The sequence below is a fragment of the Propithecus coquereli genome, unplaced genomic scaffold (assembly GCF_000956105.1).
Source record: "Propithecus coquereli isolate 6110/MARCELLA unplaced genomic scaffold, Pcoq_1.0 Scaffold48, whole genome shotgun sequence".
Lineage (NCBI taxonomy): Eukaryota > Metazoa > Chordata > Mammalia > Primates > Indriidae > Propithecus > Propithecus coquereli.
In genome coordinates this window covers 7,614,243-7,639,958 of record NW_012150618.1, presented here as the reverse complement: position 1 = coordinate 7,639,958, position 25,716 = coordinate 7,614,243, and the positions used below count along the sequence as shown (strand labels likewise).

Genomic DNA, 25,716 nt, shown 5'->3' with positions numbered 1-25,716 from the left:
TATTCTCACTGTTCATTGAATAGTTGAAATTTATGTCTATCCTCTGTTTTCCTTTGGGAACAAGTAAACTTCATCCATTCATTTGTACATGTATCCATGATCCTAGATTCCTTTCATGGTCTAGTAAGTTCCACTGTATTCCAACATCACTCAAAACTCTTTGAGGTGCTGTGAGCACTAGAAAGAATTAGGGAAAGACTATAGCTAGAGCAATAAAACGATGATAACAAAAACATTTATTGAGCACTTACTTTGTGCCAGGTACTATAACGAATGCTTTACATACATTGTCTGATTTACTCCAGCACAAAACCATTAGGTAGTTAATCTTTTTTTAACACTATTTTACAGCTGTGTGAACTGAGGCTTAAATAAGTTAAATATCTTCCCCCAAGATCACAAAACTAATAAGTGCAAAGCTAGAATTCTAACCCAGGTCCACGTTCAGAACCCTTCCCATCCCATACCTGCAAAAGCTTTCAATGCATGAATTAGTATAGTTTGCTCAGAGAAGCCTGAAATTGGCCTCATCCTTCCCTTTGCTCATTAAAACTAAAAAACAAACAAAATGACAGTCTCTTTGGTTTCAGCCCTTTAGCTGAAGGGAAGAGGAGGAGAAATTAAAAGTAAGAAGAGTCCCAAAGTTTCGAACGCACAACCAAGTAGCCTGGAGATGACTTGAGTTGTAACCCACAAGCACGTGATGTTCCAGTGGAATGGGGAAGGGAGAGGGAAAGCATTGGTAGTTCTTCAGTGTTGGCATTTTCTAACCCATTCAAGGCTGGATTTAGGGGAGGTGTGTGAATACAGGTAGCCTTGGCCTAAACAGGCAAAAGCTTCCCCCTGAAAAGTAGCTTTGGTTAAATGTCAGCATTTATGTGACAAAAATACAACGCAGTTAAAAAGCAAACATAAATCATAGCCCTTACCCTTCCTCCTTGAATTTTTTTTTTTTTAAATATGCTTGAGTCTGGAGTTTTTCAGCTTACTTAGAGAAATTAAATTACTACCAAACTACCCCCTGCCGATGGATTGAGTTCACAAAGAAGGAAAGTTAGAGGAAAACTCATAAACTTAAAGAGTTACCATTGCCTTCTGAAAAGAAAAGAACTCTAGTTAAAGACACCTCTAAACAAACAACTCTAACCTTGCAATGATTTAAGGAACTTCTTGAAGTTCTTTTCCCTCATTGATTTTAGTGCATTAAATTTAAGTTGGCTGATAATCCTTGGACTCTGGAAAAGGCAAATGGTTAATTTATGGCAATTTCTCTTAATGATTATCTTTCAGGAAACATTTGAGTTATGAGAGAGAGTGTCTAACTTATCCTGCTGTTGATAAATAGAATTGGATGACATGTTCAAGGTACCGCAGCTAAGAAGCTTTCAGCAATTGCTGCAGCTCGGCCATGGATGTTCAGTGAAATAAATAACAGCAGTCTAAGAATTTGCAAGAGGAAGTATTTTCCTAATATTTCTTAGCAAAAACATCTCTATATTAAATCCACTTGTAAATTTAAACTGTATCAGGGGAAGGTAAATGGGCTTACATAATCCAAGTAGCATAGGAAATATTAAATTCTTCATGTTGCTAAAACAGGGTGATGTCATTTCCAAGGTACTTTTTTTCCTCTAGAAAATTGAAGGCTCCATCCACAAGGAACAGGTAGGAAGAATTATTTGCTGTGGGAGAAACGCTAACATACTCACAGCTCTGCATTAAGGTTTATGGTACAGCTGGAACACAAGACCTGCCCTATTTTATCTCATCATTTTTTCAAGCTGCGAAGTGAAAAAGGGAACAGAGGCAAAGAAAATAAGGAAATTCTGAGAATCTGTGGTCTTCCAGTGCAGGAAACTGCTGCCAAGAATCACATTAACTTAACTATTCGATAATATATGGGTTTTAAGAAATAGGGACTCTGACAGATTTCTAAAATGGTGGAAGGGATTTTACACAGGATTAGAAAAAGCTAGAGGGAGCCAATACGCATCAGAAGAGGACTCAAAATTGAAAACTCACTTAGAAAAAAAGGTTTACAATCTAGCAAGTGGAAGATCTTAAAAAGACTTATGGTCTCCACTAGAGTTTCCCAGAGGGCCGATCTAGGGATAGAAAATTGTTAGGGGGACCACAGATGTGAGTCATGTGATTTATACTTTTCTGCCTAAACACTGTGGTCAATTTTTCAGAAATTCTCAATATGCATTGTTACTGCAATCCTTTCTAATTTTCTCCCTGTTACATTCTTCCTCAAACAAATCTGCATAGCCAGCCTGAAATATTATTCATAAAATTAACACCAAGCAAGTTGGCAGGGGAAAGCCACAAGGAATATGTGTTAGGGTACTTACGTCCCAGCAGACTGACTTAAGAGCTTGGAACGACTCTCTTGGTCATGACTGTGTATAAAGGAAATCAGATTAGCTTATCACCTTCACTCAGCCCGATTGTCTTTGACTTTTCGGTACTGTAAATTTATGTGACTTTACCCTAGTATTACTTATGATAACCAAACATTTTTTAATGGTTCCCTAACAAAGCAGAAGTGATCTCATCTTCAGTTATACCACTTTTATTTGGTAGCTTTCTCTTTTTGTTTTCTATGTCCTGGTTCTTTGCTGGGCTTCCTTCTTTTATCACTTACTTATGCTTCTCCCTCCTCCTCACCCTGTCTGATTTCTGATTTCTGGACCTTGCCCATGTGCTCATCTGCCACCTTGTATCGTTAGCCCTGCCCTGGTTCTTCATGGTTTTTTGTTTGTTTGTTTTCTTGAAAATGCCTTATTCAAATGTTTTCCTATACATACGCCACATTTTTAATGTATTCTTTTTAAAAAAATTTTATGAATGTATCTTTAATACTAAGGTAATACACAAATTAAAGAACATTTCAAAAAAATATAAAAATGTAGAAAGAAGAAAAGAAGATCACTCAGGGTCCCTCAGACAAAGGAATTCACTGTGAACATTATAATGTGCTCCTTTTGGGCTGTTTTCCAAGATTTATAAAACTAAATATGATAATATAAGTATTCTTTGATGTTCTCTGATGTCTAAATATGATAATATAAGTATTTTTCTTAATATTTTTAATGTCTTTGTAATATTCCATTGCGTTGATATGTCTTAGTTTAAAAACCATTCCCTGGTTGTGGATCATAAAGATTATTTTCAATTATCTTGCTATTGTAAGTAGGGTGAGGGAAAATATCTTTATTTACTAAGCTGAGGAAGGATGTGTTTTATCTTATGTTTATTTATTTTACTTAGGCTGGTTATTATTTCTTTAGCATAGATTCCCAGAAATTGAATTACAGTCTTTGGGAAAGGGTTTAGGGCCCTGGATAACAGGGACGATTTGCTTCTGAAACAGTGATTGCAGTGTATTCTTTTCCACTGTGTGCAAGTGTGTGCTTTTACTTCGTTCTTGCAACATCACGTATTCTTATTTTAAAAGAAATGTTTGCTAATTTGAGTATATGAAAATGGTTTTTCACTTGATTGTAACTGTGTATTAGTAGCAGGGCATGTATCTCTGTGTATTTGTTTATTAGCCTTTATTCATTCTTTCGCCCTTTTACCTTTCCATCACCTTATGCCCTATGCTGCTGATTAGCAGTGCTTATCCTTATTCCTGTCTCACTTTACCTCCCCTCAAAGTTATTTTTGCAATTCGCTTTTGTCTGGTGTCCAGTAACTTGTGGGGCAGTGGGACCCAAATTGCATTTTAAGATCATTTTTATGAGACGTTCTCAGCAGGCGTCTTCACGGCCCCAAGTTCTCTTTTTGTCCCCCACTGTGAAAAACTGATTGGCAGCTGGTGATGGGCAGGGCACTGGTGCTTGGCACTCACAGGAAGCCCCGCAGGAGGTGCCCAGAGCCACGGTGGCTGAAGTGTGGCCAAGCCAGCACAAGGTGGGGGACCAGATGTCGCCCGATTATGTTCCATTGAAATCCAAACAAAGCCCCAGATTCAGGATCATTTTCTTGAGACTCCCCGGTTGGAAACTGGCACCAATCCAGACGCTCACAACAGCTGGTCTCCCCATGCTAGGATTTATATGCCTCACAGAAACCTTTACCTGTGTGTTATTGATTGGTTTCTGTGAAGCAATCAAACAATATTTCGAAGACCCAAAGCATTTTGCTCTCTGCTGAAAATAAAAAGAGACCATATATCACTGCACATGCCAGCAGTCTTATTACAGGCTTGGGAACTATAAGAAGGATGCGTTTTCCTTTTTATTTATTTCACCCAGGTTAACCTTGAGGCTGCATACTGACGCTTGCAGCTTCGCAATGACAACGCTCCACTCTTGTTAGGAGACCAAGCCCACTCTTTGAAAGTAAATTATATTATAAAATAAGCTTTCAAGGGAAACCAGCAGATGAGAAATCATGCTTATGTTTCTCATCATCTAGCTCATGTTGGGAAATCAGACAGTCTTTCCAAAATCTCATTACTCGCTGTCGTCCAGGTCATTTGCATTTATGCCTTTCTCTTTTCCTCCTCCGAAGGAAGGTGAACTAGAAACCTGGCAGTTTCATTTTTGGAATAGCAAGGAGGAAAAACAAACAAAAATTACCCCACCCCACTCCCCAAAATATTGTAGTTGGTTGTGCTGAGCTGCAGGGGAAGGTTTTAATTTTAAGACAAAACCAGCATTTCTTTTTTAAATAATAGAAGAGTCATGAAAGCACTTCTATTCTTATATATACTATTTGGCTCAGTATGTATTCCTGATGTAAATGCAGGAACTATATTCTATGCATTGCCTTCATCCCTGGCTGCCCCTGCTGTTTCAGCCACCTGATAAGGGCTGGGTGTCTCTCTCCCATTCTGTCCCTCTTTCTTTGCCCCTCTGGCTGCCTGGCGGTCCTCAACCCAAATTCTCAGACCTCACAGTGAGATTGCGGAGCTAACCCTCTCCATTAGAAACAAACAAAATAAATTGTTTCCATTCCCCAAAGGAATGTGCTAAAGCCTTTTTCCTCTTTAAAATGGAGGCAATTTAAGTTTGGCAAGAGCTCAGCACAATATACCTCACTTGGAGGAGAAAGATTTCTGAGAGACACCCTGATAGGAAGAACTAAGTGCCCTTTCATCCTCCCTGAGAACTTAAAATGACAAAAAATAACCTGGTCATGCCTTTGGCAACCACACTGTTTCTGCAGAATCCTCACCCATTCCTTCATTCCACAAAAATGCATTAAGCACCTCCTATCTGAAAACCCTGTGTGCATGTTCCTTCCCGAATGTCCCTTCAAGGTACATTTCATTGCTTAATCTCTAACCCCTACCACGCCTGTGGCGTTTAGATGTCATTCAGTGACACTTCTCTTCATTGCTGTGATTTAGAATCCTGCTTACTCATAATGTCCCATCGTTGAAGGATTAAAAGGAAGTAAGAATAAGAATATGGCCCACTCACTACAGGTATTAAATGAAGATCACCTGAGAAATGATCTGTCAAGAATTAATCAAGGATACTTACCACATTATATACTTGAAATTTGCTAAGAGGGTAAACCTTAAGTGTTCTTGACACCACACACATACACACACACACACACACACACACACGTGTGCGCGCGCCACACAAAGGTAACAATGTGAGGTGATGGATATGTTGATTAGCTTGATTGTAAGGATCATTTCACAAAGTATACATATATCAAAATATCAAGATGTATGCCTTAAATATATGCAATTTCTATTTGTCAATTATAGCCCAGTAAAGCTGAATAATAAAAACAAGAAGAATTGATCAAGAACAATAATATGATCAAGAGCCAACTTAAGTAGAGCCAAAAGAATTTGACCTCAAAGAATATGCACATGAATCACAAAAGTGACTTGGCCCTTGTCAGTATCCTGCCTCTCTCTTCTTCCCTTCCCTTTCCTAGTCTTCGTCCCCATTTGTAAAACATTTCCTGCTCATGGATCTGAAGGATTCCAGCATCTTTGTTCAAATTCTGGAAGCCATGTTGCTTCCCCCAGACTGAAGCAGTTGCCACTAGGGTCAGACCCCCTCCCCCGCCCCAGGTGAGTTGAGGCCAGAGGAGAGGGTCCTCTGAGGCCACGTTGGAGAAGGGCTTGTCTTCCCTTAACTATAAGGACGCCTGACACTCCCAATGCATCCTAGCTTTTCTTGGCCATTCTTTATTCATTGATCATATTCACCCATTTATCAAAACATTTATTGAATAGATTTTTGCCTTTAGTGTGTTCTACTTCCGTACCCCATAAGCTGCCTATCCTCATATAGCACAGCCCACAGCTTTTCTATAATTCTCAACTCACTTGATTCCTAGCCCCAGGGTTCCAGGAACTGGCTGTTCTATCTAGTTCATACAACCCATAACGCTCCGCATTCTGTGTCTTTGAATAATGTTTTTCCCATCTTTTCCCCTTCATCCTCTCTAATTCTTGAAGCTGAAAATTCTGAGGCCTCCAAGTTAGCCCTGACCTCATCCTGCTTCCTTCTTGAGTGGCTCCGAGATACCTTGGATTCATGACTATCGAAGCAAGAGGAATATGGAGTCAGGGAGACAGGTTGGCTGGAGCAAGGGGTAAAGACAGGAGCTGCTGAACAGTTCTCAAAGGTCCAGACTCCGCCAATGAGGGGGACTCCTGGGGAAGAGATATAAATCCCACTCATCACTATAAACACTGAGGACTTTTCTGTTTACCAGAGGCAGCTGCAGAGTAGAGACTTGACTTCCAGGGGTCAAAGAAAGCAGGTATAAAGAAGGATCCACAGCTGTATTTAAACTTAAAAAAATGTATCTCAACCCATGGTTAGGCTGCAGAGGCTAATGAAAATGTCACATTTCTTTGCTTTGGCTGAACACTGTGAGCACAGTGTCGTAATACTGTTGATCTCATACTGATCCAAAGCTGGCCAAAATACGTATCTTTAATTAATTATGTTAAAATGGGGGGGGATTATGACTTGATATATATGGTTTGGGAAATAAAGTCATTTAAAATATTGGTCTGTGGGTGAAAATAACAAAACACAAGGCCATAAGGGAGAATAAAACCAAAGGTTGGTTGTGTGGTCTCAAGGTGGAGCCCAAAGCTTGTTTCTGCCTCCAGCCTCCTCCCCAGTGCACGGCCTCGGCCTCACCGGGGAGTAAGCACTCGACGTTGCCTGTACGACTGGCATTGCTCCTGGAGCCTCAGAGCCACAGGGGCCGCAGCCGGATGGTATAGCATGTGCCTTATTCAGCTGAGTAAGGTGTTGAACAGCTACAAATTGATAACAAGTTTTAAAGAGCATGAAGTGCCAACTATGCCCTGGTTAGTAAGAAACCCAGTTATATGTCAAGGAGGCTTATTAGCCATGCGTGACCATATATAAAATTACAGTGGCTGACTTTATAGCACCCAAGTTAGGTGGGAGTGAGGAATGTTACCATGTACTGACTAGTTTCTTGTTTCACAAATGCACCCGGTCCCCATAAATGCTGATGTTAGCAAGTTCATAGCCCCGCAGTGCGATTGTGAATTGTCAGAATTCATTCATTTTAGGTATTCCATCTACGGGTTTTATAAGCAGAGGTTCAGACAGCTATATTCTTTAGTGTGGTGCTAACCATGTTTGGTGGATGCTATGATGTGCACAGGCCGCCTTTGGAGACTGGAAGGACTTACTTCCCCAGCAGCTGGAAGCGCTGCCACCTTCAGCCCTCTGCTCTCAGCCCTCTGCAGGAACTGCCCGCATCCCAGGAGAGCAGCCTTATTAAGATCACGCCCTCTTCCCTGAGGCCACACATCCCTTAGCCGGTCCATGCTGGGGTGTAAAGATCTGGCCTACTAGCCCCACTTTGGGGCAACTCTGAAGGGCCTTCTCAAGTTTCACAGCTTCTGGTAGGGTCAACTCGGGACTTTACTGAGGCCGCATCACAAACCCACATCTTTTGGCTGGATGACACTTACTTCTTTTCCCCTGACAGGTGTTGTTCCTAGAACATTCCCTAATAAACTTCTGCACACTAATTTCCATCTCAGAGTCTGCCACACAGGGAACCTGACCTGTAACAGTATGGAAGTCTAGATAGCTTGGGTCAAAGGTGATAAGTTTGAAACATAGCTCTGGAATTTAAAGGGCAAACATAAGAATGACTCAAATGAAAAAGACAATATGCAGTGTTGACAAGGACTCAGAGCAAGTAGAACTCTCAGACGCTGCTGATGGAAGGTTAAACTGATATAATCATGTGGAAAACTCTTTGATGTTATTTGCTAAATCCGAATATCTGAGATTATGTCCTATGAGCCAGCAATTCTTTTCCTCAGCACATGCCTAAAAAAATGCAAACATGTGTCCACCGAAATAAGGATACATGGGAATGGGCGTAGCAGCACTCTTCCTCTGTGCACCAAACTGGAAAGAAGCACCGCATCATCAACAATAGAATGGATAAATAAACTGTGCTGTATTCACACAATGGCATACTATATAGCATTGAGAATGAAAACCAGCAACTCCACACTGCAACGTGAATGAATCTCACAAATGTAACATTGAGCCAAAGCAGCCAGACACAAAAGGATATACACTGTATCATTGCATTTATATAAATTTTAAAATCAGACAAAACCGACATAGAGTGCTTGGAGTCAGAATCATGGTTGCCTTTGGGGGATGAGTTGTGACAAAGAGTCTGAGGAAGATATTCTGGGAGACGTGTAATGCTGTTGTTTGATCCAGGTACTGGTTATGGGAGTGAGTTCACTTTGTGGACAATTTGTTGATCTTCTGGACACTTACTATTTGTGCACTTTTCTGTACATATGATGTAGTATTTAAATGGGAAGTTTACACAGTGAGGAAAGGAGGAAGGAGGGGTAGGTATAAACACTGGATACATAAATGTGTCCTCAAGGGTACAGACACAAATTCCCAACATTTGAACAGGGCCCCCTACTGTCCAGCACGCAGACTCTTACAGATGAGGAGCCTGGGGTCCAGAAAGGCTCCAGTTGGCTCAAAGTTGCATAGCCAGCTAATGGTGAATGACTTCCTGGCCCCACGCTTTCCCCACTTCCCCCAGCAATCAGAGCCTGTGTGGTCACTAGAGTCTTCATTCATCCAGGCTCAATGCTGACCACACAATCATCAGGCAGCCTGAGCAAGACATGGAAAGTGCAGGGAACTATAACTTGAACAAAGACCTAGAAGTGGCATGGGAATTTGATGTGCTATGCCCAGGGTAACAGAGATGTTACCCATGTCTTAGCTTTCTCTACCCATTACCTACTCTCTGCCCACCTACACTTCTCTAACCATCAACATTGCTTTGTGTTGAAAGTGTGTCATTTTCTGTTTGCAAAGCCAAAGGCTATGGAGAAAAATTTTTGAGCTGTGAGCTAAACTGCCTTTTTCTCCTTTGACTTTCTCCTGTAATCTTTGAGAGATTACGCTTGACTATCCTGGGTTTTAAAGGCTTCTTCTGAGAGTGTTGCTCTATGTCATGGAATCATTGTGAGAAAGAGCTAAGTTATAGCTACTTTAATATGTGTTTAAAATAGTACTTCTCTAAAAGCTTTAATTACATTTAATAGGTGATAGAAATGACCTTGAAGATAAAAACTGAAATCTTCTCCAGTCTTTAAGTATGTTAGTATGTGTGTGCACACATGGGTGTGTATGCACGGGTGTGTATATGTGTGTTTGCACGTATGTATTTGCACATATATATGCATGAATGTGTGTTTGTGTGTATGCTTGCACGTGTGTATGCATGGGTATGTGCTTGTGTGTGTTTGCATGTGTGTGAGTGCGTGAGTGTGTGCTTGTGTGTGTTTGCATGCATGTGAATGCACGGGCATGTGCTCATGTGTGTATTTGAGTATGTGTCTGTGTCTGCACATGCACATGATGCCATTTGCAGGGTGCATGTCACTCTCCTGAGACTCATGGCTCTCTGCTTTCGATTACACTCAGACTAGTCCAAAACCCCTCTGAACTAATTCTAATCAGCTTGGAAGCCACCACGCTCAGGCATGAGGCTGTCAAGTGTGAGTGTTTGCAGATGTCAGTGCAAGGATGGCAGGAATCCAGGAGGACAGATCAAGGCTTAGTCACTGAAAAATACATGCCAGTGCATCCCAGTTCCAGAGCACCATCGCGGCCCATAAGAAAAACGTGTCATGACAGTAAATCAATAACCCCTTGGAGATGGCTCGTTTCTGAAATATCCCTGATTAATTATGCCAGTGCACGCTTGGCAACAGTACTTTGCTCCAGCATTAACCTAATGCTTTTTGCATGAAGCAGAATTATGACTGGTTCTCATAAGTCAAATTTGACATTTTAAATCAGGCTTTAAAGGTTTGGGTTATAGATTTTATAATGTCTCCATGTCAAACATAATTGCTCTTATTGCTGCTAGTAGACGTTTGCCAATCAATCAAAATAACATTTATTTTATCATAAACAAGGGCAAATTAAAACCATTTGAAATCATTGTATTTGAAGATTCAGTGAAGAGGCATCTTTAGGATCATTGAAATTTGCTCCCACACTGTGATAGAAAAGTGCGATGAAATTATAAAAGTCGATGGAAATGTGTTACTATTTTCACTTCAAAAAATTAATGCTTCTACATGTTTTGTGAATATGCAACTTTAGTTTGGTGACTTAATCCATATGAATATGATTTGGGGCAAAATAGCTCCTTTTCTTTCTGCAATAGAAAATTATCATTTTTCTTCCTTAAAGAGGAATGTGTTTTTTAATTTACCTATAAATTGCATTCAGGAATTTGTTTTTTATTCCTCTTAAATTGCAGGGGGTTTTTTCGTAATAAGAACTAATGGTAAAACAAGATTTGCTTAAGAGAAACTCATACTAATATGTTCCTTCAACAAAAGCTGAGCATACAATGATCAATTTGGTTTGTTCCTTCTCCCTAAAGTGTTCCCAATGCACTAGGGTCGCATTCCCTCATGCTAACTATAGCATTATGTGGCATACCGCTATATCATTTATATATATTATATGTATAATATGTACATATAATCACTGAGTGCCACCATGTAGGTATGGAGTAGGGAAAAATAAACTCCTTCTGGGACAGGGCTGACAATGTGGAATAGTGTATTAGTCAGGATAGGCTGACTTATTCTAAGATAGCAACTTAGTCCTGAGCTCTCCATGGGTTGGCCCCACAAGGTTTATCTCTCGGCCACACGAAGTCTGCTGCCATCCAGTTGACCTGCCAGAGCAGCTTCCTTCCAGGTAGTGACTCAGGGATCCAGAATGCTTCCATCCTGTGTCTCCATCATCTCAACACATAGCTCCCAGGTTGCTGTGGCAGAGAAGAGAGGGAGGGAACTCACACCAGCTTTTAAATGCATTGGCCCGGAAGTATCCAGAAGTATCCCTATCACTTCTGCTACTACTAGGCCAATTGGCTAGAACTAGACCCTCCATGGCCCCACCCAACTGTGGATGCAGAGAAATACAAGGGATGATTCTTCAATGGGAAGAAAATGACTCTGCTATATGTATATACAAGGGATAAATCCCAAATATCGAGGGATTCCAGTCAGAGAGAAGAACATGAATGAAGGCATGAAAGTTTGAAGTCTTTTAGTGGAACAATAACAGTTGCCAGTCCAGAGTGTTACGTGATTAATTTAGAAAAGTAGGCTGAATCACGTAGGCCTTTGGTGGCAATGCCAAGAAACTTGGCCTTTGATTGAAGGTAGAGGGAAGATTTTAGAGAAGGGAACCAAATAGTCAGAACTGTGTTTTGAGAGCCATGCCCTGACATTGGAGGATGCTGATAGCTATGGATGCGTAGATTCTACTGAGAAAATAGTTTCTGAGAAGTGGGTGAATAACATTGAATGTCTAGTTATTTTTAAGTTTTTTTTTTTTTTAGTTAAATTTCAGAGTGCTCTTAACAATGAGTTTCATTTTTCTGTTGTTGCTCCCCAAACTTGTCATTTTCTCATGATCTTTAAGAAACTATTTCAATGCTTTAAATTTTACTGACTACAGGAAAACTTAATTAAATTTCACCTTTCCCTGGCTGTCCACCTCTACTATATTTCCTTTTGGTCTCTCTTCTGTCACGCTTCACCTCATCCCTGAAAATGCTTCAAAAATACTTTTGAGGGGAGTATGCCATTGGAAAGACGAGACAGGTAGCACAAATCTCAGAAAGAGAATGTTGCCCCGTGACAGTGGCTTGGGGTTATTCTCATTCCTTCCCTCTACCTGCATGAGGCCCTCACCACCCATGGGATTCACCCTCTCACATAAGCATAAAGACTGATCTGATATTTGGATGTAGGGGCCATTCAACCCTCAGCCCCTGGACTCTTACCAAGCTGAATGGCGGGGAGATGAGAGAAAGTTTTAGGTTCCTTCTTTCAGGCAGAAGCATAAGATGGGGAGCTAGCCCTCCCTAATACGAGAGCTCCCACGGGCTACTCCCCCACCCTCAGATCTTCCCAGTGCTCCACAGGCAGTAGAGCACCATGGGCTCTATTTAAAAATGTCGGCTCAGAAGTCAAACTGCCTAAGTCTGAGCACAAATTCACCACCTTCCAGTTGGATAAACTTGAGCAACTCTCTTAACTTCTCTGTGCCTCAGTTTCTGTGAAATGGAATTGATGGCAATAATCAATATATACCTCAGGGATTATTGTGAGAATTAAATGAGTTTTAATCCATGTAAAGTGCTTAGTACAGCTCCTGACATGCAGTAAATAGATCTCACAAAATAATTTCAATTATTATTTGCATGTATTGTGTGAACCACTTTTACTGTAAGATCTCGCACATGCATCCCACATGAATTAGGTTTTTTCCAAGGTGAAAGACTTCAGATTCGTATTAGCTTAATGGAAATGTATTCCATAGAACCATAATCCATTGGGAGGGCAAGGATCTTTGCTCTGTTCTGGGATATATTTTAAGTACCTGGAATCATGACTGGCACATAGTAAGAGTACAGTAAGTATTGAATGAATGAGTGAACAGATGAAGAAATGAGCAGGGGAAGTAGTGTGTCTTGGTAAAAGCACACGTTTTGGAGTCAGATAGGTCTGAGGTCTAATGCTGGCTGCACCGTTTGTAAGTTCTACACCATCTTTGACAAGTTAACCCCTGTTTCCTCCATGTCCTTAGGTATAAAACAAAGGCGAAGATGACTACTGCATTGGGATTGTTGTGAGAACTAAGTATGATAATAGCAGAACTCAGTGACTGCCAGCTATTCCCATTGCTATGTCCTCCGTGTTTTTGCACATCAGTTAATGAGAGGGGAAGCAGAAGAGTCACAGAGGGGTAAAAAAAAGTCACATTTATATGTTTACCTGTCAAATAGATATTTGCCAAAGTTACAGACTAGCTTTCTTTTTGTTCTTTTCCTTATGTTATTTTCAGTATTATGGTGCTTATTAAAGTAGAGGAGAAAAGAAGAGTAGAAAGGGTGAGATCGCAGGTGAGGAGGCTGCAGAGATATAGGAGAGAGGAGAGAGGCTAAGGAAGAAGCCTAGAATAAAGTCATGGTGAGAATCGTCTATTCCTTGACAAAAGACCAGCAGGACAGGAGCAAGGCAGAGAGGGGAGTGACTTGGCAGATAAGTCTCCGCTCCCGCCTTCACGTGCCTCTAGCTTGATCTTTCTACTATTAATATCCAAGTTTCTTTCTCCTTCTTCTGTATACCTTAAACTCCATGGAAGGAGTTTAAGCGCTAGAATCTCTGCCCCCTACAGGACAAAGTCCATCTAAAAGCCCTCAGGATTTGCGCCCACCCAAACTCAGGTCTCCATACTCTTTCATGCCTTGCAATGGTGATAGTCCCTTTAGTGGACTGCACTGAGCCTTGACACCCTTTTTCCTTGGCCTTGCAAATGAACTCCTTCCTTTACCCCTTCTCTGCTTGTCAGCCCCTAGTCACACTTAAAAACCCAGCTCCACTGTCTGCTGCTCTGTGAAGTCTCCCCTTGACCTGCCCAAGCAGAGCTGATCATTTTGGCCTTTGCACCATTGTACGCCTGTGGGGCTGCATGTGTATCATCATATTGTAACCATTGGTGTAATTAGAGGTGCTATTCTGGGAGAACTACAAATACTAAGTGTGAAATCTTGGCAGAAGAAGTGAACATTAGGTCACTTAAAAATCTCTCTTACATTTTATGGTACAACTTGGGTCATCTCTGGTGTCCTGTTCACAGAAAGAATTCCTTAATTGGTGGCCCACAGGCTGGCAGGCTGAAAAGGAAAAAGAAAATATTAATACACACCGCACTGGAGCCTCATGGATGCCACTTAGCACCTCGTGGATGTCTTCATTAGGAAGATTCAGCAAGAGATAGTCACTGCCCTCCAGTCATGTTAAAAATGCTCTTTAAATGCAAAAATAATAGCCCAGTGAAACGTGTCACCGTCCTAGTGTAATGGTTTCTATGACGCATAGTTGCTCTTAATTCCAAGATATATGCTTGGCACTGTTGTGTTTATTTGACCTAATTATTAAAACCATATCCTAAGAGTTGTTGGGGCTAATGTTAGAACTGAGTAAACCCCAAATTTAATATTTAGCCTAGAAAGAGTTTTGGAAGTGCCTGGAACATACACTCAATAAGTGTTGGTTCCACCTGAACCTACGTGTTTGCTCCTGATTTCATTGTTTCTAACCTGGTTTTGCCCAATGAGGTTGCTCTGGTTGAGGACATCTCAGGCTGATGTGACAGCCAGCAGGAACAGGTATCCAACGCCACACCCAAAGGCCACAGTCAAAAGGCTCTGGCCGTTTCTGGAGAAGTTCTATGTCATATTTACAGGCATCATCAAACTAAAACCAGCACCACAGTAGTTAGGAGCGGGAATCCTATGATAACAGGAAGTTCCATTTGACTTCTGGAGAAATGGAAACCTACAGTGGCTGAAACTGGCAGTTCCCGTCATTCAAAACACTGCAATGCCTCTTCTAGGAAGGGACTGAGGAATGATAGCAAATTTTGAGCTGAGCAATGAGTAAAATTAATAATGACAGTTTCAGGATAAAACATTTAGTCCAATTTTCAGAGATAAAAATTCAGGGTTTTTTTAGAGTTTGCATCAGTTTTGTTTCCAAGCTGCCTGAGATGTCATTTCTGTCCCCCTTGAAGAGGAGAAACACCTGATCCACTAACTGAGCTTATAGTTGCCCCAAGGGAAGATCCACCTCAATTCTGCCCGTGCCCCGTCCAGTGCTGCATTTTCCTGCATTCATCAAGCATTTGACTGACTTGGGAGGCCCAGAAGCTCTGCCAAAGGTCAGGATCAGCCAGTGTTTTGTTTTGGGATGCTTCTCAGTTTTCTGATATCGGCAGTCTTCCTATCATTTTAGATCATGTTTTGTTAATACCATGGGATTTATTTTCAAATCTGGAAATTTCTTCTTGCTTTATTTCAGAATTAAAATTTCTCATTTTTAATCCCCTTTCATTCTACGGTTGACTGAGAGGAAAAAGGAAAAAAACAAACAAAACATTCAAACAACAATCTGGAGTGTGCGACTTTTTGTATCCGAGGGCAGTTTTCCGTGTTATTTTTATCTGCGATACACCTGTAAACTTGTTGGCTCTCACAGGGACCCTCCCTCACCGCATCCTCCCAGGCAAGTTCTGCCACATCTCTAGCCCTGCCTGAAGCCTGGGTGCCCACAAGAATGCAGGAACACACTGACACACACTCACACACATACGCACAGCCCTCCCTGTATTTATGATCAGAAGTTGTCATAGGGATGTTAGAAAACGTGAAGGCAAGAGCAAGCTCCCCTGATGATCTGACCCACACGTTGCTGTGAGAGCACCCCCAGAGGCCTGCCTGTGCCTACAAACAGGTGGGTATGGGGTTGCCAGCTCTCTTATGACCCAACAAGCCTCCTCACACCTCACATTCAAAAGCTGGTTTTGCTTCCTAGGAAGAAACAATTTTTACCTGGTGTTCGTATGATATCGGAGCAGTACTCTCCCATCGAGAAAATATTTTGGACAGAAGGGGAAAGACCAGAAAAATGTCAGTTGAACACAGTCTTCAAATCTTGTCTATTATTTTTTGTATTGTACACTCTGATTACCACTCTCAATTCTAGAGAACTAAAACAATCTTGAGAGGTCTGCTAATTCATCCATCCCGCTTCCCTGAGTTTATACCATCACACAACAGAGTTTTATCCTTCTGTTAATCAACAGCAAAGGTTATTTTAAAACTTTTCCTGTAGTGTATAGACCACCAATTGCCAGTCCAGAACCTTCTCGTATAGTGTGAACCTGTTTCTTTAAATACCATTACATTCCTCTATCAGCACCTAAACTCCCTACTTACTTGTCTCTTCATTTTTCTGGTCAACGAACATCCATTATAAATCAAATAATCTAGTAGTTAGAAGGTACAACTACAGTTTATAAATAATCTATTCCAGTGCATCCAAACATGTAGGCTGTGTAGCTCTGGTGGTACACAGGATAATTTATGTGGCACAGGGACCTGGCATTAAATAATATGAAATCGCATAGTGAAAAGGTAATTCCCTCTGAATTATCTTTCAATCCTTCTGATTCTGTTTAGGAGAGTCTCTATTTCAAGCTAGTGTGTCTTTAATGCTCCTCTGCTACTTACTAACACCCTTACACAACACAGAGAGAGCAGGCCCAGGAATCAGAGCCTTTGACGGGCAAACACATCTAGCAAAAATTTATTAGGATTAATTCATTTTCATTGTATCCTTTGTGGCTATCCTCTATTTATGACAAGTGAATAGTCCATTTGTGAGAGTTTACATAAAGTTTTCCTTTAAATATATTTATTTAAGAAAAAATATGATTTGAGTTAAAAAAAAATTTTTTTTTAAATCAAGTAACATGACAGGGCCACACAATGACCTTGGTAGGCTTTAGGCACTTTGTATTCATGGGTCCCTTCATACATCAATGAATGAGTGTGTGTGTGTGCACGTGTGTGTGTGTAAACATATGTGTATATATATATGTGATGCTTTGTGACTACATTGGTATAAAGATGAATATAATTTTCAACTCAGAAAGTTCATTTTTTTCTTCTGATTTTGAAAGAAATTAAAACATTTTCCTGGGCTCCTAAAGGTATTATGAGCCCTGGCACCGTGTCTACTCTTCCTAAAGCATAGGTCAGTTAGCCTTGGTATGTGTTACAGAAAAACTTTTAACATTAGTTCTTCATGTCAGAAGTTTGAGGAGCACTAATTTAATCCACCCCTCGCATCTAACAGAGAAGGATACTAAGCTTCCCAGATGTGCGAGAACCTGCCAGTCATAGAATAAGGAGGGACAAAATCAGAACTGGATCTTAGATGCCAGTTTCCTGATATTTCCACTTCACTACACTGCTTTCTTCCTTTGAGCCTCTTCTCCAAAAGCCTTTTCCTGTCCCATCTGCTTCAGGGTCTTCACACTGCAATGAAATCGTGGGTTCTTCTGCAAATCCATCCCTCTGCTCATGCCATGCGTGGAGGTAACACCACCTGGTGGGTCACCTCTACAGATAGATTTTTGCCATGGGAGGCCAGTCAGTTCATGGCCACAGTCACTCTGCTCCATCACAGGGAACCCATGCAAACCCCAAAACACAGAGGATGCAATAGCCCCAAATAGGTTTGGGCTTCTTTTTTTGGACACAATCTTCCAAATGCAGCTCTTCATCAAAATGAGCAATAATGGATGATAGAGTTTAGGATAGCATCACTACTTATATCTTAGACCAGGACTTTCTAGGGCAGAGTTTATAAGGAAGATCAAGGGTTTATTCCTTGGGCTGTCAACCCTTCACCTTAGCACTTAAAACAAGTCAGACGTTTTCAACACAGTAACTCAGCTGCTGAGGAACTGTTCTCTTGACAATGTACTGCAGAAAACAGTCCCATACAATTCTTAAGAGCCCCCACTGGTACCCAGACTTTATCTCCTTTTTTGTTTATCCAAAGTGGATCTACATCTACCTGAGAATACTGTTAAGTTTTAAATGGTTTTTGTGTTTAAGGAAATAAAAACAGATCATTCTGGAGTCTGCTTCCAGCCATCTGTAACTGTCATCATCCCACTAGAAGGTTCTGACTTCGTGCTAGCTGATTTTATTGTGTATAATTATTGAGACAATAATATGCCACAGGAAAGAACACATTTAGCAAAATTCATTTTTTACAGTGAAGACTTTTTGGTTTATTTTGAGGCCCAACTAAAAAGTAGTTCTAATCTGTTGGGAGATAATATAAGTAATCTTCAATTATGTACTACCACACGTTTATTGATTCAAAGATTATTCAACTCTGATATCTTTTAAAAATATAATTCTAATGTAGAAAAAAGAGCATGGCATTTGGAGGCAGGCAGAACTGCTTTTGAATCCTACCTCCAGACTTACTAGCTCTGTGATCTTAGGCGAGATAATTAACTTTTCTGAGCCTTTCTTGCCTCATCTGCAGAATGGAGTTCATAATACCCACTTAGGATGTCGTTTTGAAGATTAAATTATCTCAGCAAATATTGATCAAGTACCTCCTTTGTGCCAGGCTCTTTTCTAAGTGCTGCGGATACCACAGTGAACAAAACATAAGATTACCGTGCTTATGCAGCTGATGGTCTTAACAGGAGTTCAATATTTCCCTCTTGGTTCTTAAGTCATTAAAGCAGAGTGTTGCCTGAGAATGGATTGGAGCTGTATTTCTTGTACCTGCAGTTCTAAAATAATTATCCCTCCTGTTATAGCAGATTTTAAATTATAACTAAGCTGCTAAAGGCTACTTAGCTATTCAGCAGGACCATTTATAGATTTTTGCCATTTCTTTAGTACATAAAACTTTAGTTATCTGTAGGTCAACATTTATATTTGCAATAAATATTTTACATGTGTTAATGTATACTGTTTTTGAGTAAACATATTTTTAATACAAATTTTTAGAGGGTAAGTATACATTCTTCAATGCATGAAAATTCTGAATGATAAGTTGTTACCTTGCTGTAGAAAAACCTCCTCCTGAGACTGGCCACTGTTCAAACTTGCACATTCACGGCTAGCCATAAAGTGATCTTTTGTCAGCGGTTATGTCACTGATGGAACAAGTTGCTCCTTTTTGGTGCTGATGATGCCAATGATGAAGTGATCTAGAAAGATCTTTCCTTTTCAACTAGATTTTCTGCCTGGCATGATCAGAGCACATCCTGACCCTTCCATGCATGACATCTGATAATCAGCAACTAGGCTAGATAAAATAATGATAACTGGATAACTAAGCATATTCAGAGTGGTTACTTATGTAACCAATGTAAACTTATAGAAAAATGGATGATTTATTACTTGGTTTGGAGAAATGAATGAAGAGGTAGAATTTAAGAAATTTCCTAACATCAATGAGCCAAAAATCATGGTCATTTCTGACCCACTCAGGCCATCAAATTAACATTGTCTTCAGTGTAAAAGTTTGATTTTCAGGTATTTTTTTTTTTTTATGTAAGATTTGGTAAGACAGCCTTATTGCTAGCTATATATTTGAATTTTACATGAAGGCATCATTGTAAAACTATTGTTGGCATCTCAAACTGTTGGTGAAATTTCTGGGCCAATGTCATCTGAGGTAACTAGGTTATAAAGAAAAACCAGTAGAATAGATCTTTAAAATGCATACTGTCTCGTATTAGCACATGCATACATTTTTTGTGGTTCCCTTCAAAAATAATTATACTGTTTTAAAACAATGATAATAGGTAAGATGAAAGATAAAAAAATATAAAGCTAGCCAACTGTGGGATCACTCACCTGACTTTCTGGGAATGCCACACTCTAATTACCTATGTATTGGCAGTCAGAACTATTACCTAGAGGAGAATGTTTGAAGCAAAGAATGTCTGGTCTTAATATTTCTTACAAAATCATGTCTTTCCATTTTTTCTATGAATATAAACAGTAAGTTGCTTCAAAGGTGTTCATCTTGATATCCGCAACTTGCCTGTTACCTGCCAATGTCTACCTGCCACCTGGTTCCATTTTGTAAAATACTTATTAGAGTTTGAAAATCATAACATTCAATTTCCTGCCTTTTCCTTGAATGTGAAAACAGTACAACAAGAGCAAGACAAAGTTGTCTTTTTATGGCTGTTTAGGAGGTATTAAATAGAATTTAAACCTGCTAATGGGTCAGTCTTCAGTTCTTCCATCTTTGTACTCTTGAGAAAATCTCCAGTGTTGGAAGGTAAACACGTATCCTGACCTAATTTTATCTAAGAAGTTCTTTGTCCCTTATATCTTTCCACCAAATGTAAATACCAAGAGTATTTGGATCTTTGAGGGGTTTAAAAACTTGACTTTCCTTTCTTCTTACCTATGGGTGAGATAAATTTCATCTCCATCCTGGTCCACTGATCTTAGTATCTAGGGTAGCCACCAGATCAGAAAAACAAAGGGAATGTTCCACTCAGCTTCTTGGGATTCTATCTTCAAACATCAGTTCTAAATTTATGCACTGCTGGGGCAAACTGGCACACCCTTTTTGGAAGCTAATTTGGCATTGTTTCCTAACCTGCTGCTGATACACACATAATTTGGCTTTATATATCAACAGCCTTAAAATATGTATAGCCTCTAACTATAAAAAACAATTTAACATTCAGACAAAGTGTTCTATAAAAGATGTTCCTCATGTTACTTTTAATAAATGAAAAATTGAAAACCTTTTACATCTTAATGTCCAAGAACAGGAATTGGTTAAATAAATCTTGGTGCATCCATATAATGGAGTTTTAGGCAGCTATGGTCAGGGCTGATGTTCTAGAAGAATTTCTAAAATCACATATCAAAAATTCTCATGCTGCAATATTGTGATAAAAATTCAAGACAAAATTGCATGCATGGTATGATCTTAACTATGTGTAAGTAATATGAACAGGGAGGAAAAAAATAGGACATGTACCAAAATGTTAACATGGTTATTTTTATTCCTTTCTTATGTTCCAGTTTTTTCTATACATCTTTCTGTGTTATAGAAATTCCCCATAACTGAAAAAACAAAATTTCAAAAATTAAGATACAGAATAAAAATACCAATGGAGCAATTGATGCACTACATGTCTTTGTGTCTGCACCATCTCTTCAGTGAGCCGTAGACTGCATTCTTCTCAGCATTTTCCTAGGAATTTACAGCATGCATTCTCTTACTGGAGAAAAAACAATTATCGAGAGGCAATGATAAGAATCTGTGTCACCTAGTCTCTGTTCTTTTTCAGCACACAACGGTTTTGCCCTTTATATTAATCGAGATGAGGACATCACACCATCAGTATCCCAGCAGGACCAGCGGACTCACCGCCATATGTACCTTCGCTGTTGGCTATATATTATGGTAAGGACCGTGCCTGCTGGGCTTTCTTATTGTATTAGATTTTGCACTGCTAAATTTGGGCGCATATTTCATTATGGATATAATCACTAACAGATTCACACTGTGTGCCTCATTTGGTCCAAGACCTGGGCTTTGTCTCGTTTCCCCAGATGCTTATATTTTTAGAAAGTATATGCCAAACCTCACACAACAGGAATTTGTTGAACAATCCCATGTAAGCAGTGGTTCTTCCAAGGCTACATTTTTTCAACTCTTTTTCAAACTAAATGTTTTTCTTGGACACCAGTTTTATTGCTTAAGGGCTTTTTTGCTTGAGATTTTTTTGTTGTTGCTTTTGCTGGGGGGTGGGGGAGTTGCAGCAAACACAAATGAGAACAGAAGAAATGACCTCTTAGAGCGACGGCTTTAAATTTACTAGGAAACAAGTGAAAATGTGCATTTTCCTTAGTCCATTTAAAACGCATTCCAGAATTACCTATTACATAGAGAATGCACTGAACTGTTTTGTTTTTAAATATTGGGGTAAATAAACTACAAGAAATCTTCATTTGGTCTGTTGGGCACAGTTAACTCCTAAGTGTGAGCTGCCAAATTTATCTGGTAAAAGAATTTTTGCCTGGCAAGTTTATCTCACATTAATTTCCATTCTTATCAGGTTTTAACACTTCGAAAATTATCTTAACATAGAGAATTTCTTATTTCTCTTTATAATTCCAAGCTCTCTTTGATATATTAACACACACAGAGGAGGTTCCTCCTGCCAGCATTTCTGCCTCTTGGGACTCTTTTGTCCTGAGTTCTGGGTCACCGTTCCCTCCTTTAAGCCTGAAGGACTGGATAATGTTCTTCCAAACACCCCTCCACTGTGCTTAATCCCACCAAAAGCCTGGAGCTCTTTGGGAGGCCCAGTCTCCGTGGAGCATTTTGCTCCAGCTGAAGAAGAAATATAAAATAAAGGTCAGTACAGTACTTCACATACTTTGCATAAACAATCACATAATGTGCTAGATCTGAGCAGAAAGGGGATTTGCTGCCAGGAGGTCACACCCTGTGGCTGGATCTAAGGGGACATCCAGAGGATGGACCCGAGAACAAGCATGGGGTAAAGTTCATGCCATCTGCCACTCCATCCACGTGAAGACCATTGGCAAGGACTGGGGAAGCATTTATTTTCCTAATCACCTTCTAAGCTTTCTTCTCCCATCCAAACCTTAAACCTTTGACTTTCTATGATTCTTAAAAAAAAAAAAAAAAGTTCAAATGATCAGGACTCACAGATACAATGTGACTAAAGTTCTGTCTTAACAATGAACTTGTATGCTTTATACATATGAACTTGATACTCAAATGACTGTTACCTTTCAAATAGTCAAATAGGGAGTCTACACAATTATTCCAGGGATGCCACAATGTGTAAAACATATCTGGAACTGTCTACAGCATTACTTTAAAATCGACTCTTTATTCCCCACCCCCACCCCAAATACAGTCTTATTACTTTGCCCTTATCTTTGCTTACCTGTGGGAAAGGCAGGCTCTTCACACTGGGAACTCTCGGTGTATTTTTGCAAAGTCAGTTATATGCTATTAAATTATCTGCATTTTGTAGAGCCCCAGAAGTTCAGAAACTCTGTAGTTCCTGATGGCCTGTCTTCCACTATGATTATAATCAGTCCACATCCCAAAGAGACACATGGGAGATACCACATAGCCCTCATTATAGACCCCCAGGATCCCTCATTAAAATGAAGCATTCCTCACGCTCTGCACGCCAAGTGAGGCCTGCCAGCTCCGTGTACTCCCAAGCAAACCGGGACTTGTTTGGACATGTATTTTCATTAACCAGCGAATTCCCTCAGATTTATTCTGAGGAAAACTTCCAAAGGAGACTTTTTCATTTGGTGTTCTGCCCTGGGCATTCGTCGCTATGCCAAGAGCTAAACAATGGCCCTCATATCATGTCACATTATGTAAATCTAAGGATTTTAAATGTTATCAAAAAGGTACTGGCTCTCGTTCCTTTCCAGACTATCTCAGGGCTGACATAGCAGTGACACAACAGTGAAAAGTTTGGCATAGAAATCTTTTGATAGCATATACCAGTGTTGTAACTGGACATTCCAGAAACTCACGCCAAGCTGGAAGAAAGCATTCCTCTTTTTGCATGCTAATCATGAAATAAATAGACGTCTTTACTATACTGAGTATGGTTGAGCATACTATATCTGGGGGACTGCGGGCCGGGCTGTCTGTCTGCTTCGCTGGGACTCTAACTTGCTCTCTGGTCTCACAAGTCTTGTCCCCATCTGAATCTACTCTCTTCCTAGGTTTGGGTAGCGAGAGTTGAGAAAGCAAGGGATACCCGCACTTTCCCTCGTTGATTGGTTTCTACTGACTTCCCACGCTTAGTGGCTCCATTTCCCAGCCTGATCTCAGTCCTCCCTGGGCTTAGCATCGAAGCCCATCCCAGCCTCCTTTCATTCCCACTTCTGCCTCCCCACCATGCTTCTCTCTCCACTGGCCAAATGTTTGGGACACAAACATCCCCCTGGTCATTTATGGGAAGCTGTTAACTTCTTTCCTGGCAACCTCCCCTCCATCATGACCCTCCCACACACACATTTCTCTGCACCCTATTGGTGAGATTTCCCCTACTCAGTGAGAGGATCCATACTGCTTCATGCTGGATAACAACACAGAGGGCTCCTTGGTTTCTAATACAACAGCAATTATCAGGAATCATGAGCACCATTCATTTGAGCCAGACACTGTACCAAGTGCTTTCCAAACATTGTCTTACCTAGTTCCCCTAAATGATCCCTTGAGATAGGCATGATCTTGCCCATTTTACGAAGAAAGAAGCTAAAGTTTAGAGAGATTGTATGACTTGCCCAGGACAAGCCACTGGACTGTTGCCAGCACTCCAGTGCAAGCCCCGGCGTGTGGCTCCAGAGTGTGCAATAGCAACCGTACCCTCCACTGCCTCTCACTGTGGCAAGAGTAACACTAGGGGTGAACATGTGAAGTGAGTGTTTGGTTTGGTTTTGGAGAAATACATCAGAAGCAGCCAAGCCTGGTAGCTAAGCCCACTTCCTGGATTGGAATTCTGGCCCCTACACTTAACCCTTCTGAGCCTTGGCTCCCTCAGATGTAAAGCAGAGGGAGGGCAGCACATACCTGTAGAGCCCATAGAACAATGCCTGGCTCACAGCAAAAAGTCTCTATATTGGCTATTATCCATTCTCAGAAGCTCCTCAACAAAGGAGTGGGTAGTGTTGCTTTTCCAAGGGTTTGAGAATTGTGGTTCCTTTTACTCATTCTGTTTCACTTGTACACTCTTCGCTTTAAAAATTAAAAACAACTCTAAAGGATATGAAAATATCATTTTTATTGTTTTTTAATTATAAAAGAACTATTAGGAAATCTTCCAGGAGGCTGAGTAAAATAGCGAATTTTAAGGTCATGGGGTCCTGACTGCTGTCACCCTCTAGTTGGCATATTATATGAGAGAAGACATCTTTGCTTCACCTGGTGTGGCCTTTTGGAGCGGAATCTATTCCCAGGCTGCCTCCCTCCATCCTACAAGCACCTGGAATCCTTGTCTCCCTGCAGTTCTGCCGCTGCTCATGGCTCTGCTTTTCAATCTGCAGGACACAGAAAGAGGAAACCAATTCAAACCCTAGAAAATTCACATCCCCAAGGGCTCACCAGAGGTCTCCTCTGACTCAAGGAGTCTAATTTAAGCCCCCGGCCATTCCCCTTCCCCTGGTGGCTTCTCATTCAGTCAGAGCTCACGTGAGATCTCAGTGGCCGTGGATAATACCTGCCAACCCCTACATGCCGCACGTCAGGAGAAAGTAGGTGTTAGCAAAGGGGATAAAATGGATCCTGAGAGTTTCTTCTTATGAATAAATATTTCTTCTCACTGCTGTGAGGTTATTTAAAACAAAACAGAGATTTCTGTTGTCTCAGGGCCCTAATGATTTTAGATAAATTCCATATTCCAAATCTCATTTCCCCAAATGTGTTCATTGAATAATTTTCCAACACAGAAAGTAAACCAAGGGAAAATCAGAACGAAGTATGATCTTCCTTTTGTGATGCAATCCTAAATTATCTCATATCAGAATTCTGTCTACCGCCAAACTTGATTATCTCTCAGCTGGGCAATTGTGGGTTATTTTTTGTTTTCCTGCTGAAACTTTTCTGTTTTCTCAAGTTTCTGCTGGAAACGTACATTATTATTTTTTTGCTTGTATTATTTTTAAACACGAGAAAAAATTCTCAAAATAAAAATAAGTGTACTCAAATTCAAAAGTCTTAGA

At 40.4% G+C, this 25,716-nt stretch overlaps 1 protein-coding gene across 2 annotated transcripts in view; it reads left to right on the top strand.

Moving 5' to 3' along the window:
• The window catches only part of AIG1 (androgen-induced 1), a 229,512-nt gene that overhangs the window by 168,762 nt on the left and 35,034 nt on the right, over nucleotides 1–25,716 (top strand). For both annotated transcript variants that reach the window (XM_012655566.1, XM_012655565.1), the window contains exon 4: nucleotides 21,276–21,391. In XM_012655566.1, the coding sequence (XP_012511020.1) occupies nucleotides 21,276–21,391 (116 nt within the window). The remainder of the gene's footprint in view (nucleotides 1–21,275; nucleotides 21,392–25,716) is intronic.